This window comes from Accipiter gentilis, chromosome 7 (assembly GCF_929443795.1).
Source record: "Accipiter gentilis chromosome 7, bAccGen1.1, whole genome shotgun sequence".
Taxonomy (NCBI): domain Eukaryota; kingdom Metazoa; phylum Chordata; class Aves; order Accipitriformes; family Accipitridae; genus Astur; species Astur gentilis.
Window position 1 is genome coordinate 14,052,445 of NC_064886.1, and position 19,222 is coordinate 14,071,666.

Below are 19,222 nucleotides of genomic sequence, written 5' to 3' on the forward strand. Positions count from 1 at the left end.
CTCCTCTATTCCCCCTTTTTTCATACTGAGATAACATTCAACTCACCCTTCTTTCTCTGTATCTGATACTACACAAGGGCAAAGCCTCTCCACCTTTGTTAAACAAAACTGTTTCCTTTGCTGGGTTGGCTACCCGGAACATACAACGTAAAGCCATGTTAGCGGGAACTAATGTTGTTTCTGGCAGGACAGCCAACAGTATCCTCATTGGCATATCCTTTAGATAGATGGTGGTGCTGAACTAAAAGGCAGGCTGAGAAGCATTCTTGAGTAACTAGAGCACTGTCATGTGGATCACAGGCTTGAATCCAATGACTTAAAAAAGTTAAAATACAAAACCCAGAATGTCTAAAGAGTGAGTTTGAAAAGAAAAAAAAAAGGTGGAAATCAGAATTAATCTTTAAGTCTTTTAACTAAAGCTTTCTGAAAGGGTGTCTCAGTGCAAGATCAGCTTTATTGAACTTTGCTGCTTTCTTACCTAGTGACTTAACCACGTATTTAATAAAAGACTTTATGTATCCTGGTAGTAGCAACATAGTATTTGTGAGCCTAAATGTATTCTCAGTAACTACATCACAGCTAGGCATAGCAATGCTGCTAAATTATTCAACAGGACTAGATTGCAGGGTGTCATGCCCTGCTTTTGCCAGCTATTACTGCCAACACTAGATGATGCAATGGATGCCGTTATTATATTCAGTAAGAGTGGACATCACTAGTGCCAATGGCAGCTTCCAGTTTTGTGCCTGGTCACGTATCACTGTGAAGGGGCTCAGGTACCACTACTAGTATGTATGTCTCTGCATTTCTGAAGTTTATTCATAATCACAATTGTTTGTTTGTTGCAAAAGGAAAAAGATGCTTTTTCTCTTGTTCCATATAAAATTAGATAGGAAAATTAATCACATACAGACAGAAAGTTAGGATTTTTCTTCAGCCATAATGCTAAGAAATCTGGATATCTATATGATAAATCACATCACAGCTAGTCTCAGCAGTATAGCTATAAATATCACAGAGCAGCACAAGAAGGGGCAGCCTGTTCAATATTTTTGTTTGTTGTACAAAAGGGCAACTTACTTGAAATGAATGTCTAAAATCAGAAAGAGATATACTGGACCTGCATTTTGTTAGAAAACAGTGAAGTTTTTAATTGAGAATTAGAATTACAGAAGAAACGTGAGTCCAAACCCAGAAGAGAAGAGACATACAAAGGAGAAGCAGACAGTTTTCAATGATGGGTGTCTGAGGGGCTTAGCAGGACCAGAACAACTTTTTGCACTCGGACTAAAAGGCTTATTGAAAAGTCACCATATTTTTCACAAAGGCGTCAAAGTAGAAAGGTGAACTCTCAGCCTTAACTAAATGTCACGCTGCAGCGAGTAAGGGAAGAACAAATACAAACTCACAAATGCAGAGTTTGTTCTTCCTATCATGAAAGCCTGGCAGAACTCCAGTCCTGGAGTAATGCCAAACCAGCACACCAGTGCCTTTGAACTTCTAAAGCTCATGTTTTTCCTTTACTGTTTAACATCTTAACTAATTTAAATTCAATGTACGAATGGGTTTCAGAAATAAATGTAGGTAGCCAACGTTTCAACATTTCATAACTACTCAGGTTGTGGGCAACTGCCACAAGCAAAGCATGGAAAGCTTTGGGCACTGAGCTAAGGTGGACATTTCAAAACAACCCCAGTGCCCTCAGTGGTTGTATACTGCTGCTTGCACATCGCTGAACAGCTGCGTTCCCATGTGCGTAGTATTTTGAGGCTTTCTACCTACAAAACTTCCACTCGCCTGGGCCCAGGAGGTCTCGGGTCTGACACTAACGCATCACAGGACGGCAACATCCCTCGGTGGATACCACCAAAAGCCACGTTTCACGTACCACACAGTACTGCTACCTGTAAGAAACAGGCCGGATGCACAGGACAGCCCCTGAGGTATTTCCGCGTGCTCTCTTGCAACTTCTACTCATCTACCACTAACCTCCTCTCCGCTTTTTTTCTTATTTTTGGCCCATTTTTTAGCCCGTTTTCGGGGGATCTGTTACAGCTTCACTCTTGGCGCTTGTGTTCCCGCCGAAGTTGTCCCTTTCCCTCGGATTCTGCTCGTGGCTGCTTTGGGACCGATCGCCCCCGGGAAGGCGGCCTCAGCAGAGCTCTAACCGCACGGCCGCCTCCGACCCCGTCCGCTCCCTCCTCAGACTCTCCTCAGCTTCAGCGACGCCCCCCCTCCCCTGCCCCAGCGAAGACTTCGCGCCGCAGCAGCACGGCGCGGCCCGGGAGCCGGTCCGGGCAGAGAGAGGCCCGCACCCCTGCACGGGCCGGGCCGGGCCGGGCCGAACCGAACCAGGCCGGGCCGAACCAGGCGCCCGACGAGCTCCAGCGACCCCGCCCCTCCGCCCACGCACTGACATCTCATCAGTCCCAACCCCCTCGCCTGATGCAATCCATTTCCCGCCTCGCTTTCAGCCGCAGGCCAATCACGGGCTAGTCAGGGCGCTCCGTCATGCCACCCGGGCCAATGAGGAAGAGCCACGATCGTAGAAATCCGGGCGGGGCAGCCACAAGCGCAGACGGTCTGGAGTCGTGGCGCCGGGCAGCGCGTCGCCTCCCGCTCCTCCCGCGCCGGCCATGGCAGCGCTGCCCGGTGCCGCAGCCCCCCGGCTGCTCCTCATCCCTAGCAAGGCAGCCGAGCCGCCCGGCCCCGCGGCCGGCCGCCATATTTCCGTTGTCCTGCCGGTAGGAGCCGCCGCCAGCTCGCCGGACATGGAGGCCCCGCAGCCGGCCCGCAAGCGGCAACGGCTCACTCATCTGAGCCCGGAGGAGAAAGCGCTGCGCAGGTGAGGGGGCCCCGCCGCGGCGGGTCGGGGGAAGGGAGGGGGGTGGGGGTCTGGCCGCCCTGACGGCCGCCCTGCCCCGCAGGAAGCTGAAGAACCGCGTGGCGGCCCAGAGCGCCCGGGACAGGAAGAAGGCGCGGATGACGGAGCTGGAGCAGCAGGTGGTGGAGCTGGAGGAGGAGGTATGGGGCTGGGGGGCCGGCGGAGCGGGGGGCGGCCGCGGCCGGCGCTGCGGCCTCCTGCCTGACAGGTCTTTGCAGAACCAGAAGCTGCTGCTGGAAAACCGGCTCCTGCGGGAGAAGACGTGTAGCCTTGCTCTGGAGAACCAGGAGCTCCGGTGCCGCCTGGGCTTAGGTGCTCTGAAGACGGAGGAGGAGAGCGAGTCCGAGGTGAGCCTTCTGCCGCGGTGGTGGTGTGTCTTCATCTCTTTCTGGGCAGAACTTGCGGAGAGCTGCCGTGCCCCCGGAGGTGCCTGCGTGGCAGCCGGTGGGGAGGGGTAACCCCTGCGCTGAGAGCTCGGGCTGAAACTGCCGTGCTGTGAAGAGGGGATAATTCATGTGTCAGGAACGCTCTTGTCCTCCAAATGGATGCTTTCCTACAGACCAAACAGATGCCGAGTCTGAACTGGATGCCACTGGTAGTGTGGGAGATAGTGGGCTGACTAGTTCCAGGCTGGTTTAAGATTATTTCTACATGATGTTCTAGAAGTGAGGTAGTGTTACAGTCATGTATGCCTGTCTCAAAAGAGCAGGGAGATATAGTGGAGGGAGTCAGGCTCTCATTTAAGTGGTGAACAAAATAAATCTGCAGATGTATGGAAGCTTGAGCCATCTTCAGAAGTGGTCTTACTTTCAGGTTCCTACTGCACAAGCAAGTGGAGAATCTAATGTTGGAAGCCTTTGCAGGAAGAGCATGACTTTCAAGATTATGTACTGTGCTGTCTGCCAGAACTCTTGTGGTGACTGACTGGATTTTTCTCCTTGGCACAGGTTGTGAAGGAATCGCAGGTGGATGACATTAGATTGGTGACCGGGTCCGCTGAGTCCGCAGCACTCAGACTACGTGTTCCTCTGCAGCAGGTGCAGGCCCAGCAGTCACCATTTCTGATAACTTCCACATGGATTCTGATGGCAGTGACTCTTCAGACTCAGAGGTGAGCATCCACTCCTATCCAAAACACCCACGAAATTCAGAACCACTGTGGATTGGAGACTAGTGTTGTAACTTCTTGATGTAAAGTCACTTGATGACTTTCTGTAGCTGGCTTGTTTTCCAAGTCTTTTGTTGCGGTCGAGATGGACAAAATGACAAGACAACAAAACCTTATAAAAGCAAGCTAGTGCAAAAAGCCTTTATTGCTCTCTTTCTCTGTTCATTTATACTCTTTCCCCTTAGCTTCCTCAGATGTGTCTCTTATTAGTTCAGAGTTGTTATGCTGTCTTATCATTGGTTAACATTTGCACAGTTCATCACAACTCAGCTCTTCTGCCAAAAGGACACATACACCTTGTCTTGCAGTTAACACTTCCTCAAAACTTGTTTATCTTGCAGTTCTTCTTGTTCCTGTTTGTTCTCTCAGGGTAGACTGGAATCTTTTCAAGGTCAAAGTCGTCCTGTGCAGGGGCCTCAGTCCAGCTGAGGTCCCCCCCAGTCTTTGAATGCCATACCTGTTGCTTAAAACAGCTGTGTTAAGCTGTATCTAGTGAGAACAGTCATTCATGCAACTTGAACAAGTCCAGTTCCCATAAAATCTTGGAGGATATTGCCTGAAACAATCTCTTGGCTCTTAGAGAAGTGTACAAATACCAAAAGCATACTGTGCTATTACTGTTGTTGAAAACAAACTTGATCATTTTGCTGATGTGCTGGCACTTAGCAAAGCTGTTAAAACTTAACACCTGTCCCTTATGAATGACTTCCAGAAATGTAAGGACAGGCATCTTTCACCTTTAAAAAAGAAAATCAAACTACAAAACAACAAAAAAAACCCCAAACAAACCCCCCATCTTTGGTCATTCATGGGCAGGTCTGCCTAAATCTGGTTCTGGTATGTGCTCTATGGAGCCAGCAGGTAGTGTGGTGTTTGTACCTGATGGGTTGGAGATCTTGTGGAGTTTCTAATAGAGGCTGTGAATATCAAATGCATGTAGAATTCTATGGGGATTGTCAGTACCCTTATGAAAAAGTTAATGGACAAAGAATTTCTGAAAGATAAGTAATTGCCTTAACTGTCTGGATGGTGGTGTTCTTGGTAAAACTCCTAGTTCTATGATCAAGTTAGCATACTTTAACTTCCAGATGAGGGTTAATAGATGCCACAGCTGATGTTTTGCTGTAACAGTAGTAGGCTCTCTTTCTAAAACAGTATTTCATTCTGCAGTCTGATCTCCTCTTGGGCTTTCTGGACAGTCTGGACCCAGAGATGTTTTTCAAATATGCTGATTCAGAGTCGACATGCCTGGAAAAGCTGGAGGAAGAGATCTGTGGAGAAACAAATTCCATACCAGCCTCCCCCTCTCCCTCTTTGGGGTCCCCATCAGCTAAGCTGGAGGCCATTAATGAACTGATAAGGTTTGATCATGTGTACACAAAGCCCCTAATACTGGAGATTCCTGTTAAAATGGGCAACCAAGCCAATATGCTAGTGAAAATTGAAGAAGTCTCTCTCTCTCCATCTGAAGATAAAGCTGTCCCTAAGGTCCCAGTATCTGTGAAAGAGGAACCCGTAGACAGCTTCATGCCTGAACTGGGCATCTCTCATCTGCTTTCCTCTCATCATAGCCTTCCAGCCTCAAGCTATCTATTGGATGCCTGTAGTGACTCTGGATATGAAGGATCCCTGTCGCCCTTCAGTGACATGTCCTCTCCACTTGACACTGACCATGCTTGGGAGGATAGCTTTGCCAATGAACTCTTTCCCCAACTGATCAGTGTCTAATGCAGTAGTGTTAACTCCCCTTGGATAACTATCCTGGCAGGATAACAGGATATGCCCCTTTGAGGTGGTGGTGGTGGGGGAAATCAAGTGTATTCAGAAAAGCATTGCTTATTTCTACCCATGCTAATAGATGGAGTGATGGCCAATGCATTTCTCCTGCTATGAAAAAGCCTAGGGTGTCCTGTCCTGCCCTCCCTCCCACCCCCACCAGTGGTGGCTTATGAGGGAGGAAAGCTTGTTTTTCTAACTTGCCAATTCCACATGAACCTGAAAATGTTCGTTTTGTTTTACATTTAAAATAATTTTGAAACCAAAAACTGCAGTGGGATATTCATGTATAGGCAACTGGGCTAAAAACTAAATAGTCTGTACATCTTGCAGATCTACTATGTAAATGCTTGTTTTCCATTTGCTATGTAGAGTTGCTGTTTCCATTTAATATTTAACTGTATTGGTGCAATTAAAGTGCAATGCAGCTCACTGACCCTTTTTTGCCTTTGATCTCAGTGGGGCGGGAAGAGTATTCGGGACTTGCGGAATTTGAAGCTATAGAAATTTTAAGAGATTAGGTCACTTAGTGTCTTGTCCTTACACTGCCATAATGCACCAATCCAGCAACACTTCTATGCTCTATGTAGCTGGATGCTCTAGCAGTTTCTTTCTGGGAGCACTTAATGTTGCAAACTCTGTTCAAGGTAGATGGGTTTGTATGATGGCCAGAGCTGTTAGAGCAAAATCTACAGTCTCAATAGGGAATGCAGGTAGCAGTAGCTTGATGTCTGAATAAAATTCCTGTAATACCTTCCTGTTGGCCAGTAATGCCATTCAAAATGCTCAGTCTGAATGAGGGAGGGTGTGTTTCAAGTGGCATGTCTCTTGTTTGTGAAGCTGTGTGAGACATACATGGGGTGAAAAAGGGGCAGGTCCTATGTTACCACAGGAATTCCTGAAGCATAAAATTAACTTTGCAGGAGCTAATTTAAAATACCACAGTAGGACTTTTTTTTTTGTCCTCATGTGTTTTGTTTCAGTGTCACAGTACTAAAAACACTTGGAGTGACAAGAAACTGAAATTTTATACTGAAAGTGTGAGAGCTGTTCCAGGTGTTCGCACAAATATTCTTTGTTTCAGTGCTATTTCATGTCTTGCATTAAATTTGACAAAAATAACTTGAGGCGAGGGAGGGAAATGGGGGATGGGACAGGAGGGTATTGGTCACTGACATTCAAGGTGACAGGACTGCTTTGGATTACAAACTTGAGTAACCTAGTTTGTTGTAATAAAGCATTTTATCTGAATACTGGATAGTAAAAACTACAGCTGTGCAATATAGCAGAAACTTAAATTAAAAAAAGTAAGTAGTCTGAGAATAAGTTGCTTTACTTTCAAGCTGGAAAATAGGGATGGCTGCAAGAGATCTCTTAGTACCTAATATATGTTACTGTGAGTCCAAAAAGCAAATGGGACAGGTGAGGATTTGATCCATAGTTTTGCATTACTTTTGTCAGTATTATTGGAACTTCATATGAAACTAAAAAAGTTCAAGTACAGCAGAAATAATGTAAGGAAGAGGTTTCATTTCTTTAAAACTCAGCTCTACATTTTCTAGCTTGGAAGTCAAAGACACAGTTTACAGAAATAAGTATGTAGTAGTTGAAAGTAGCACCTGTAAAACAATTGGTATTTCACATACTTTCCTCAGGGCTATAAGAAGGCTGAGACTAGCACACCAAAGATGTGCAGCCCATCCCACTGCTCATGCTTATTTTGTTTCTTCAGGAGTTGATCCTAACTGTAGATGAAATGGAAATTTTAGTGATGTGTGCTATCTCCCTTAGGATATCTCAGGCTATCAAGGATGTTTCTCAGTCCAGTTTTAATCATGTGATGTTTAGGATTAGAACTGCATTTTCTGTGCACCTAGACAAGCTACTGTGACTAAAGCAAGCACTTTTTATGCATGACAACTGATAACCAAGCATTTTAATAGCTACTGAAAGTAAGGCCTTTACCAAAGAAATGAAAATCAACTAATGAAATCAAGTACATAAAGTTAATAGTTTTGCTGCCTGAACATCTTTTTAAAGTCTTTCTTCCCTTGTTAAGGTATGTGGGAAGAGTGTGAACAAGAGGTAAGAGGGCTTGCCATATATTACGCATTGATTCTGCTATTAAAAACACTGTAAAGGCAAGTCTTTCTGTTGTATTGGGTTAGTTGTGTTTTAGCTTAACTAATGCAGCAATAAATGGTGGCACAGCAAAAAAGCTTCACTGAGCATTCAAGAACCTGCCCGGAAAACCTGAACATCCATCTGTGTTGGTTCCTTCCACCCCAACCCCACCCCCCAGTTTGTGTGGGCTGTCTTCACCAAAGAATATCTCTCCAGCCTTCATGTTTAAAGGTGTAGAAATTCTGCCATTTCCTTCAGAAATTTGAGGGGGAAAAGAAGTCCAAAAACAAAGGAAGTGAAGAGTACCTTAAAGCTCACAGACTCTAACACCTGATACCTGCACAACTGCAGGTTTTTTTTTATTTTCCTAGCAATGCTTAAGGCAGTTCTTTTTTTCATGCTAGCTCAGGTTAAGATGGCAACATTAACTGACAGGATGAGGAAGAATGGAAGTGAAGAGTTAATGTGAACTCTTCTGGCAAACTGCTTAAGAGATAAACTACTTACACTGGTTGCAACAGATTTCTTGGGGGAAGCATGATCTTTGTTTTCAATGAATAAGGAAGAAGTTTACAATTCTTACATTCAGCTTTTGGTGTACCATTACAAAGGCACTGCCCAGTATCATATACACATTTCATAACTAAATCCAAGGACTCAACAAGAGTAATTCAGCTCAAACCAAGACCAAGTAGGGCAATCTTTTACCAAATTAGAGGGGCACAGAAAAATATAGCTGCCTTAAAAATAAACCACCAAACCCAAACAACTGGAAAAGCTGTCTAGGCAGGAAATCGCTGTAGGCAACTCTCTAAGGTGTTGGGTTTTTCTTGAAGACAAAAGTTGGTGGAAAAACTGAAGGACCTGTTCCATGTCTGACACATTGAAGTGAAACAGCTGTACATGAATGGTGCACTGAGAGAAATAAGAATACATGCAAGACATGGCCATCCTAAACCAAAATCCTGTACCAATCATCAGCCTTGCCTGTGCTTAAGCCTTAAGGGAGATAACCACCAGGAAATTCAACATTCCAAAGGATTGCTTCAGACAGCATTCAGAATAAAAAGAATATATATATACACCTCTACTGCATATTACTTTCCTTTGTTCTTAAGCCAGCCAAACTACAGTTCTCAGCTGCTAGGCAAGCTTCTGCTCCAGTAATTATTCTGAGCCAGTGGTATAAGAAAGATCACTGCTCTCACAAGGTTGAGGTTTTAAATTGTTTTGATTCATTAAAGTAGTTAGTGGTGGTCTGAACCAGCATCAGGTGAAGTACAGCTTGATAGCTGTACAGGTAAGCTTTCTGGGTCTTCTGTAAACTGAATTCAACTTAGCCTGCCTGAGAGCAGCCACGTGCTCTGAAGTAAAGGCTGCTCCTGCAGCAGCAGCAGAGAGAGCAGTGGTAGCATAGATCCCCTTTTCTCCACCATAATCGCAGCAGCTGCCAACTGTCACTGAAGTAGAGCACTGCAATCCTCAGAATCATCCTTGTGCTACCACAGATAGAACAAGGCAAGAGGCTAAGAGTGGATGCGTGAGTGATACGGAGCAGAAAGCTACCATCTTCTGCTCAAGGAGTAACTTCACTGCAGAGTGTCCTGCTGCTGCCCCAGCAGGCAGGAAAAGTCCTTCTTATGTCCTGTGGCCTGAAATGCCTCGATGCAGGGACTGAAGCACTTCACCAGTGCTGCTGTATCTCTGTCCCTCTCTTCTCTCCTGCAACAGGCTGGTCTGAAAGGCTGGAAGACCTGTCATTTGCCACCCTTCTGCCTTCCTCCAAAGCTGCCTGCCTGACCTGTCTCTTCTACCCAAGCAGCTCATATCAGTGCCTGTAGCCACCACCCAGCCCTGTCCATCTCTGGAGGGCTAGACATGCACTGTTCGGCACTGCAGCACTGCTCGCGAACATGTCCTGGATGAATTGTGAAGGTGATGCAAGATGAAGTGAAAGAGGTAATCCTCAACACTGCCTGTTGCAAATTGCTTCCCTGCGCTGCTTACCGAGTAACATCCCAGGTGTGATTTACCAATTAAAACGCCAGCAACATCGCCCTGCTGTGACCCCGGGCAGCGCTGCAGCCTGGCTGGGCACCAGCAGCTGCTGCCTGCCTTTGCCTGACCTCACAGCTAAGCACTTTTTGCGCCTCCACGAGCAGCAAACTCCTCACGTCTAAAAAAATTGAAGAAAAAATCTGTTATGATCACTTTTCCATCATATTTGGGAATGGACTCTGTTTAATAGGTTCACACCCAAACCTTGTTAAGCACAGCAGACAAAAGTGTTCAATGAAGTAGTATTTACATTGCTTTGCTTCCCTTTTTCAACTTTACAGCTACCAATTCTTTCTGGCATGCTTTGTCCTGACTTACTGGCAGCATTACGTTCCAAGAGAAGCTGCTAATATTTATCAAGATCTCTTCCACTAAAAAGCACACAACTAGCTCTTGTCAGGCATCGGGAAGCCTAATAGCATTCAGAATTTCTATTAGCCCTTATATATTTTACTAGAATCAAGTCCACTTCGGTGCTACCAAGGCAGGATAAGTTTTTTTTTATAATATATAAATTTATATAGTACATCAACATCCACAGATTAAAGTGTGAGCATTTAAGCTGTCAGCAGAGGATCTTTATCTGAGATCTTCCTGTAAATGAGAGATGTCAAGTTAAACTAAATCCAGGCAAAGCTGGGGCAGCAAAGTGAAGAGAAACACATGCATAAAGCAGCAGATTTCACCTTTGCAGTATGCTTCCTTAAGATGACTGCTTTCTGCTTGCTCTAAATTCTGTTTTGGAGTCCTACTTGTCTCACAACAAGCATGGATCCAGACCCAGTGGTTCACACATATGTTACAACTGCATTTGATTAAATAAATCCTCTGTCACAAAAGCCACACATCTGCTCTAGCTAACTGATACAAGGCACAGGGTCTGGGACAATTCAAGTCCAGTTCCAAGTCCATGCCAAAATAAATTCTGTCCCTCTCCACAGGGTTGGCTCTGTAACTGAGATACTCCTCCCATCTCTACAATCTCCCAGCCACATCCCCAAGGACACTCTCAGCCAGCCAAGACAGCCTTACACAGTCCTAAATGGGTTGGGTTTTACACTACTCTTTTCCTCTCTCTGACTCCGCATTGGAGAAGTATTTAAGTCTTGTCTGAATCCACAGTACATTTTAAGCGAGTCAATGTTTGACTCGGCCTAGAAACCTCGGGGGGGGGGAGGGCGTATTACTATTTTTGAATATAAATCTGAAGTGCTATTTTCCCCCTCATTTTGAAAGCAAAGGTAATACTGGTCTAGCACACCCATCCTTATCCTTCAGCTGCTTGAAAAACATCAGAAGATGTTAAACAAAAGAGCAAAGTGTTACATTCCGATAAAATAATTATTAAAATTTGAATTTGTTTTAAAACTCTCCTCAAAAATTTCTTGCTTTTATACAGAACTAAGCAAGCTATGCATTCTTAATTTTAGTCTGAAGTAAAAGGAAAGATCTGCAAACACAAGCTATAGCAACACCTTTTGGTACTCCTTCACTCCGTTAGAGGCCTTTGGGTCATGACAGATTTACAGCAACTCTTCCTTTCTGGCAGCTTCAGGTTTATTCCACCCTGCTGTTGTCCCACCCCATCCTGCTGAACACCATGGAAGCAAGAAGTGACATACCCTTGGGACTATGTAGTTAAACTAAAAATTCCCTTAGGCCAGAAGAGTATTTTACCCTCCACTTGAAGGACTGGACTTAGGCTCTCAAGGTTTTCACTTTTATTAGGAAGGAAACACAGGCGTCTAAAAAATATTTTAGAAAATTTATTGAAAACTGACATACAAAGGGTGATTTGGTCCCAAGAGAAGACAGACCAGAATCAGATCTTCCATATTTCAAAATAAAGTTCTTCCTAATACTGCATCACATTTGCCATCCCGCTTGTAAATAGCGTTAATAGAAGTCTTTTAAGGAAGCCAACAACAAATGCAACTTACAACTACAGAAGTGTGAAAACACCCAGTAGCTTATTCTCTCTCACCCTCTCCAAATGTTTGCTATAGCAAGAATCTTGCTCAGTCCTCCTAGACACTAGATTCCTGCTCTACCCCACTCTTCTCCTCCCCCATCAATTTAAGCGATTCAACCCTGTTCTCTCCTACCACAAAGGCAGAAATTAATTATGAAAAAAATAAAATAAATGTTTTCTACCAAAGCAAATTCCTTGGACCCATTTGTTTCCCATCTCACGGTCTCTGTCAATAGTCTACCACTATATTCTCATTTCAGATGGCAGAATAACAGGGGTCTGTGATACCATATTAGCATCAAATGATTAAGAGGAAATACACCTCTGAAAATCAACCTTTGGTACAAACATAACAGGAAAAAAATGTATGCTTAGAAGCCATCTAAAAAAAATTTCTTCCTCTGCAAATTTGATATGCAATTTGTCATTTTTAAGAGGAAAAAACCTGCATCTAGATTTGACGTATTTAGGCTTCCCACAGTTTTCAACATCTGTTGCAGTTTTACTGTTCCTGAGATGGTTTCATCAAATTTTTGAAATTTCTATCCTTTCTTTTCAGTTTATGTAGGATTCAGAGCTGTCAGCTAAAACAGTTCCAACCTTGAACTTTCACTATAATTCTGCAAGCTTAAAAACACGTAATTATTTAGACACACCACATTTTCCACTCGCAGTGACTACAGCCTTCTCCAAACTGCGTTGCTTTAGTTTATGCTCAAGCAATGTAGCATGTCAAAGGCCGTAGATTTTAAGGATGTTCAGCAGCTTAATAATACATGAGAAATTTTACACAGTACATGCAAGAGATTTATAGCAGACCCTGAAATTAAAAATTAGACATAATTAGACATAATAGCAAGATAAAGCTGCAGAGGTTCTCCAATTTAATAAAAGTTCCAGAATGGTAAAGTTATACACCGGTCACCAGAGTAATACCCATTCAAACATTGGAATGTTTTTAGTGAAGCTCTGAAATGTTTTAGCAAGAGACAGCAAATTTCACACAACCTTCGACTAGAGCAGCATGATAGACAGGATTTAACAAATAGGAACATCTTTTGAACAACGCTTCTGCTGTCAGCCAAAAGAAAAGAAAGGATGACTGCAAAAAGAGAAACTTGACTTTAAACAATTGACTATGGATAATTCAACAGTAAAAAATATAATCACAAAGATTATCAAGTAGCTGTGCAAAGGAAGAGTAGATTTTTCTTATGCAAACAGCTGCATTACTGTGTATTTGCTTCTTTATGTTAGCAAGATGTCAAAAACAGACTGGGATGCTAAGACTCTGAACAGAACCTATTACTTGGAAAGGAATTTCTTATGAAAAGCCTCAATTCAGGTATCTCTGAGAAAGCTCAAGGTCCTAAGAACAGAAGATAAGATTCTCTGCCTTGTTTAAGGGTTTTAAGCGTAATGGAACTATTGTGCATTGAGGAAAGGTACAAGCAATAACTCATTGAGGATTCCTTTTCTTAACACCCTAAGCAGGGTATGAAATTATTTTGGCATACATCTGTATAAACTATGTGACGTTACATTAATGGCACATGTTCTGGCTTAAATTTTAAGTCTAGAAAACGACAAACATCTCCTTTACTTCACCACCAATACCAGTCTCAAAGTCTGGGACTTCATTACAGATGATAATCAGCATTTGACCCTCTTTATGCCAGAAGGCAGCTCCCTGTTATCTGATTTGCTTATCATATTTATCAAAATTAAAGGATGCCATTTATTTAATCAAAAGTTACTGTCTTAAATGGGCTTTCCCACTTGATGCATACAAAGAATCACAGCACAATGTAAAATGTGACTCTATTGGCTGAGAACCACTTTTCTGCAGACTTTGTATCATCTGGGGAGGGGGGCATCAAAAACCCACGAACACAATTTAGGAGCCAATGAACCAAACATGACTAAAGTTAGTAGATACCTTGCAAGTTAGTAGCTCATTTTACTTTCTACAAAGCATGTGGCTTGTGCTCAATTATAACATTCCTTCCCTACCATACTGCAGAGCGTGTAATTTCTACATTTGAGTTTACATCAAGTACAAACCAGCCACAGATGAAAGAGTATGAAAAGCTCTATTTCCACAGGGATTGGTTTTCTATCTGTGACTAGACTCAAAAGTATTTCTTCCTTTCCATACCTTTTTGTTATTCAAATTAAACTAAGTGACCAAGCATAGTATGTGCACCAAAGTCTTAATGGCTCAGTAAGTGAAAGTTGTGGCTTAAGCCACAGTTACATTCAATATTTGAATTTCATACTTTACCAAGGACAATTAAGAGGATATTTTCACCATTAAGCAAGATGGAAAGCTACTTCCTTGTTCCAAAGGCCTCTGGATTACCTTCTCAGTAAAACCAAGACTATTTAATAGACCGGAATACAGAAATCTTGGGTTTTTTTCAGTTTCCTTAAGTTGTGTCCGGCCAATCCATGTTCTTATGATTGTTAGTAGGAAAAACAAAAACGAATAATAAAACTTCAGATTCACACATCAAACCAGAAAGAAAGAGGGAATCAAAAAACAGCAACAAAAAACATCAGAAGCTCACCACTTCCAGTCTAAAATCTGGCATCTACAACTCCATTTCTTCTTCTGCACACCCAGAGATTCCCAAACTAGCATACGGATCTGGAGACATGGCAGTCTGTTGTGATTCAGGGAATGTTTCAGTCTGTGGGTCAAAAGCAGCTCTTGGTGTTGACTGCTTGGCTTGACACCCTTCTGCACTCTGCTGCTTGAAGTTCTTAACAGAAACAGACTTCAGTTTATCTGTGAGAAATTCAGGAAGCGGTTTCCAAAGCACCAGCTCCATAGAAGGACGGCTCCTAGAAGGGATGGAGTCTCAGTTAAAGTAAGTTCTCCAATCACAGCTATTAAATGTCGAAGACCAGTGAGTATCTTCAGCCTTTGTGCCAGCCTGGAACTATATTCCAGAATCCATATACCTTCCCTCCCCCCGCCCTCCCCCCCCCCCCCCCCCCCCTTAAATTTCCTCTTCCTTAACCAGTTCCATTACTTCTAGTTCTAACCCTGTATTTTCTTTCTTTTCTTTTGCACCAAACTTGACATCCACTGTCGGTCACGTTTCAGGACCTTCTTCTTTTGGAAACACACATACATAAAAATCAAGATATAATGGTTTATTCAACAAATTTCACTCTGTACAAATGAGGAGTATGAAGCAGACAGCTTGATGACCACTGTAGTTACTTCTCTTTCACACTAGTATAGTTTTTCCTATTTCTGACCAGATGAATGGTCTGTTATACAACATTGGCTGCATCATGCAGTAATTAAGGACACCTCCACAAACATGAGACTGAGTCTCTCTTTTCATTTGCATGCATTAGCTACATAGCACCATGATTTCCTCAAGAACTTACATAGATTCTATTATTTTCTTTGTCAGGCCTTCACCAAAATCCCTCTTCATCCCTTTTTTAAGGGTGTCTGACAGGATAAGAGTGGGCAGATTGCTAACATTTCCATCAGCATGAACTTCCTCATCTTCATCAATTATCCTAGGAATGGAGGGGGAAGAGGGAGATAAACACTATTGAGCATACTGTTAACAGGCACATCCACCGCAGACTACAGTTATGTCTGCGTGTACTGCATTGTACAGTGTAGATATCTGACCTCGGCTGAGTACCAGAAGCAGTGTGGCCACGTTAACATGAGTCTCTCTTGGGCCAATATACCCTAAGAATGACTGTTACCATTGAAGCCACTTGAGCAGCTATGCCACTTCTGGTACCTGAGCTAGCTTTGTTATCCCTGCATCGTCCAGCAGTGCACAATGCAGGCGTACACCAAGAGAAAATAAATTCACTTCAGGGGAAACTGATTCAGTCACATTACAAGAGTGAGTCTCAGTTATGCAGGAGCTTCACCTGTTCAATTCCCCATATCTTAACTTTGAGAATTATTGAAAAGCAACTGAATACAGTTCTTAAGCTTTAACAAGGTTGCACCAATTTCTCAGAGATTAAAATGGCACAAAAAGTTGAAACATTGAGAACAAACTGGAGGTTATCTCCTTTGTTTTTGGTAAACCTTTTAAAGAAAATTTAGCAGAGTAGCTGGGAAGGATGGGGAACAATCCTTTGAGAGGTCCAAAGCAGACTTTGTAATGCAGATATAGCCAGATAATAAAGACATGTATCACTACTCTGATTTACCCATGAAAAAATAAAATAATCTAACAGTACCTTGCTTCCCTTCACGCATCATCTATGGAGTAATCATCTAAAAAAAAATCTTGTTTTATAAGTTATAAAACTTTTGGCTTTTCTAAAAGCTGTCTGCAGTGGTCATTTTGGGTATTTCAGAATACTAGGTCAACTGCAATCAACTGATATATACACATAACATTCCCAGAAATCTTTCAAAGGCAAGAATGCACAGTATATTTATTATTAAACGATTGCAACAGACTGCCCATAGCCACCCCATTACCTCAATATCAAGCTCTCTGGTATTTAACAGCAAGATGAACCTTAGTCTTATTGCATATATGCAGAGAGATCTCTCTGGTTCATGCTATTCTCTACAATGACAAATTCACATCTATCTTGAGCATTCAGGAGTATTAATCATAGAACAAGCTGCAGTTGGTTAAAAAAAGTTGAGCTCGTCTGACCAGGCAACATTGGTTAAAATTTGAGCTCTGGATACTCAGAAAAGAGCATGAAACCCCATTAGGGTATACTGATGCTGCATAATGATTCTGAAAAGGTGGTTATTTATTCAGCATCTTTTGCTCTAGCACCCTCAATTTCAGATCACAGTATCAGCCCCAAGACTCATAGGACCATAGGTAGCCTAAAAAGAAATCGCTTAAACAGGAGGTTCATCTCAGACTTACAGTAGTGTTATCACATCACTAAGTGCTAGATTTATCCCCTAATGCCCACCAAAAAAAGGGAAAGCTCAGCAAAGCCAGTCTACTCAATCCCTGCATTTACCTGTCCTCAATTTCCTGAAGCTTCCTGCGAGCAACCTCGTATTGCTGTTCCCCCATTGTCTGATCCATTTCTTCACAGGGAATTTCTAACATGGCAGTTTCAGGACAGCTGCCACCATACTGACTTGCTACCTCCCCAGCTGCCTGCTGACCTGCACAGAGAATCCATTCTTCATTGTTGGGATTCAAAGGGCAATTTTTGGCTCCTGTCAGTCTCTTCTTCCGCACAGGACAACTAGGAAATAAAATAAGTTTACATTTGTCAAAAGAGAAATGTGGCGTTCTACAGGAGAAAATGTTATAGAGAGCTATGTGCATTTCAACAGATTGACACACTATGGAAACACAACCTCCACAAAGAAAATAAATCCACATTGCTCTTATTAAAATGTGGGTACCCATGCAAGAAAAATCAGTGCTACACAATTAATTAGGTAACTGAAATGGATTTGGGCTCATGTGCAATTCAAGGGAAGAGTTCCAAATGGAAACAATGATAGAAGTTCCTTTCCTGTGTATGTTGTAGCTGAGGTGTGCTCAAATCTTTACAGAAAACAAAAAGCAAATTAAGATTTTTCAGGCTATAAAAGACAAATTTAATTTACCCTTCTGCCTCTTCTTCTAGCTTGTGCTTCTTTCCACAGCGAACAGAGACACTGCAAAAGAAAAACAAATGGCTATTTAGCTTCGACTTATATCTTCCAGTGACACTGAGATTTTCAAACACTATTTTCCTCCCTTTTAAAAATTCACTTCAGCTAAGAGTAACAGTCACAGTATGTCATAAGCTGTGAAGGGAATGGAAGTTTTGGACAAAAAAAGACCACTTTGTTCCAAAAGAGTCAAAGGCGGCCGCAATTACTCAGTTCTCTGAGCAGAATTCCATGCTAATTTCTCCTCCTTCACGTTATTTATTTTTTCCATGAAGGGCAAGACCAATTTTTGCTAAAATTCAAATGCATCAAGAAGCAACACATGACCCAACTCCAGTCTCTTAACACATTGTCTCACAGTGACACACTCAAATTAAATATGAACAAACAACATTTTATGGAATAATTTTTCTGTGCTCTCACATGAAAAGTAAAAAAAAAAAAAAAAAAAGCGCATGAGCTTAAAAGCATGTCAAGATGTTGGTAAACTTCCATCACATTTCTTTCCTTTTAAAAGGCTCTTTCATCCCCCACTAACAAACTCCAAGGCCATAAGATGAGCACAATACAATCCTGACACTGTACAAGCGAAACACCACTAGAAGAAAACAAATTCTAACCCGCCTTAAAAAGAAAAGTTATTTCGCACTGCCAGCGCAGCCAAGAAATGCGTTCCCTCCTGGTTCTGGCAGCACCTGGTTTTGCACTTACTGGCTGTGAACCTGTGGCAGGTGCAGGCCTTGCGGGTGGGCCGCACTCGTGAAGGAGCCCACCGGGGCGACCGTCAAGCCCTCATTGTAACTTCCAAGCGCAGCCAGGGAGGCAACGTCGAAGCTGCTTTGCAGATACAGGCTGGAGGAACCGCCGCCATCGGCACCATCGCTTCCGTTCCCTGCCATTACCATCACGGGGGGCTGGAGGCGGTCGCGGCCCACGGCTCCGAGCTGCGGGTCGTCCCGCGCGAGGGCCAGCGGGCCGTGTCGGTCAGGGACGGCGGCCGGAGCCTGGGGGAACTCCACGGCAGGACCCGCAGGGATGCCCTGACAGGATCTGCCCAGCGCTGCCATTTCCTGCTGCCGGGGAGAAAGACGACATCAACGCCGCCCCTCCCCACCACCGAGCGGGGCGGCCCCGTCGGGGGGGGCTGGGGCCGGCTCCCTCCGCGCTACGAGACGCCCCGGGACCCCGGCCCGAGGCCGCCCTCCCGCTGCTGGCGCCGGTCAGGCCCGAGGCGCTCCCTCGGGGACCCGCGCTGAACGGCACTGGCGACCCCCGCGGGTGACCCGGTCAAGCAGCACCGCCGGCCGCCCCGGGCACCACTGGGGCCCGGGCCCGCCCCGGCCCGCCCCGGCTCAACAGCAGGAAAACGGCTGCCCGCCCCCGCTCGCCCGCCCGCGCCGCGCTTACCGCCGGGCCGGGCCGGGCCCGGAGCTGGACGACACCGCCAGAGCCCAGATCCTTTCCAGGCCTTTCGCCGCACTTGGAGAAGGCTGACGCGGGCACTATGGGAGCTGTAGTCCCGGCCGGAGCGCGGGGCGCGACGGGAGCTGTAGTCCCGGGCGGCGAGGGGCGCGGCGGGAGCTGTAGTCCCGGATTGAG

General features: G+C 44.2%; 2 protein-coding genes across 5 annotated transcripts; one reads left to right on the forward strand and one right to left on the reverse strand.

Annotated features, from left to right (window-relative positions):
• Window positions 1–2,476: 2,476 nt before the first annotated feature.
• On the forward strand, window positions 2,477–5,546 carry XBP1 (X-box binding protein 1). Its single transcript, XM_049805477.1, has 5 exons — window positions 2,477–2,845; window positions 2,928–3,024; window positions 3,103–3,231; window positions 3,832–3,995; window positions 5,223–5,546. The coding sequence occupies exons 1-5, from the start codon at window positions 2,637–2,639 to the stop codon at window positions 5,407–5,409; spliced, it is 786 nt and encodes a 261-aa protein (XP_049661434.1). The 5' UTR covers window positions 2,477–2,636; the 3' UTR covers window positions 5,410–5,546.
• A 6,215-nt stretch (window positions 5,547–11,761) lies between these two features.
• On the reverse strand, window positions 11,762–19,120 carry CCDC117 (coiled-coil domain containing 117). Of its 4 annotated transcripts, XM_049805475.1 has the most exons (7): window positions 19,031–19,118; window positions 18,335–18,693; window positions 17,576–17,626; window positions 16,972–17,205; window positions 15,388–15,525; window positions 14,553–14,829; window positions 11,762–14,438 (listed from the first exon to the last, which is right to left on the reverse strand). In XM_049805475.1, exons 2-6 carry the CDS (start codon window positions 18,688–18,690, stop codon window positions 14,577–14,579), a joined length of 1,032 nt encoding a protein of 343 aa, XP_049661432.1. In that variant the 5' UTR covers window positions 18,691–18,693; window positions 19,031–19,118; the 3' UTR covers window positions 11,762–14,438; window positions 14,553–14,576. The 4 variants fall into 4 exon arrangements, with proteins under 4 accessions (XP_049661432.1, XP_049661431.1, XP_049661430.1 ...); XM_049805474.1 differs by having other exon boundaries at window positions 11,762–14,829; window positions 18,335–18,696; window positions 19,031–19,120; XM_049805473.1 differs by having other exon boundaries at window positions 11,762–14,829.
• Window positions 19,121–19,222: the final 102 nt, after the last annotated feature.

Excerpts from the sequence above, each read along its gene's own strand:
- XBP1 (XM_049805477.1), top strand. The coding sequence starts at position 2,637 with ATGGCAGCGCTGCCCGGTGCCGCAGCCCCCCGGCTGCTCCTCATCCCT. Across the intron at positions 3,232-3,831 it reads AGGAGGAGAGCGAGTCCGAG|GTTGTGAAGGAATCGCAGGT; the intron begins GTGAGCCTTCTG and ends TCCTTGGCACAG. Across the intron at positions 3,996-5,222 it reads GTGACTCTTCAGACTCAGAG|TCTGATCTCCTCTTGGGCTT; the intron begins GTGAGCATCCAC and ends TTCATTCTGCAG.
- CCDC117 (XM_049805474.1), bottom strand. The coding sequence starts at position 18,690 with ATGGCAGCGCTGGGCAGATCCTGTCAGGGCATCCCTGCGGGTCCTGCC. Across the intron at positions 17,206-17,575 it reads CTAGAAGAAGAGGCAGAAGG|TTGTCCTGTGCGGAAGAAGA; the intron begins GTAAATTAAATT and ends TTTATTTCCTAG. Across the intron at positions 14,830-15,387 it reads AAGAAAATAATAGAATCTAT|GAGCCGTCCTTCTATGGAGC; the intron begins GTAAGTTCTTGA and ends CATCCCTTCTAG.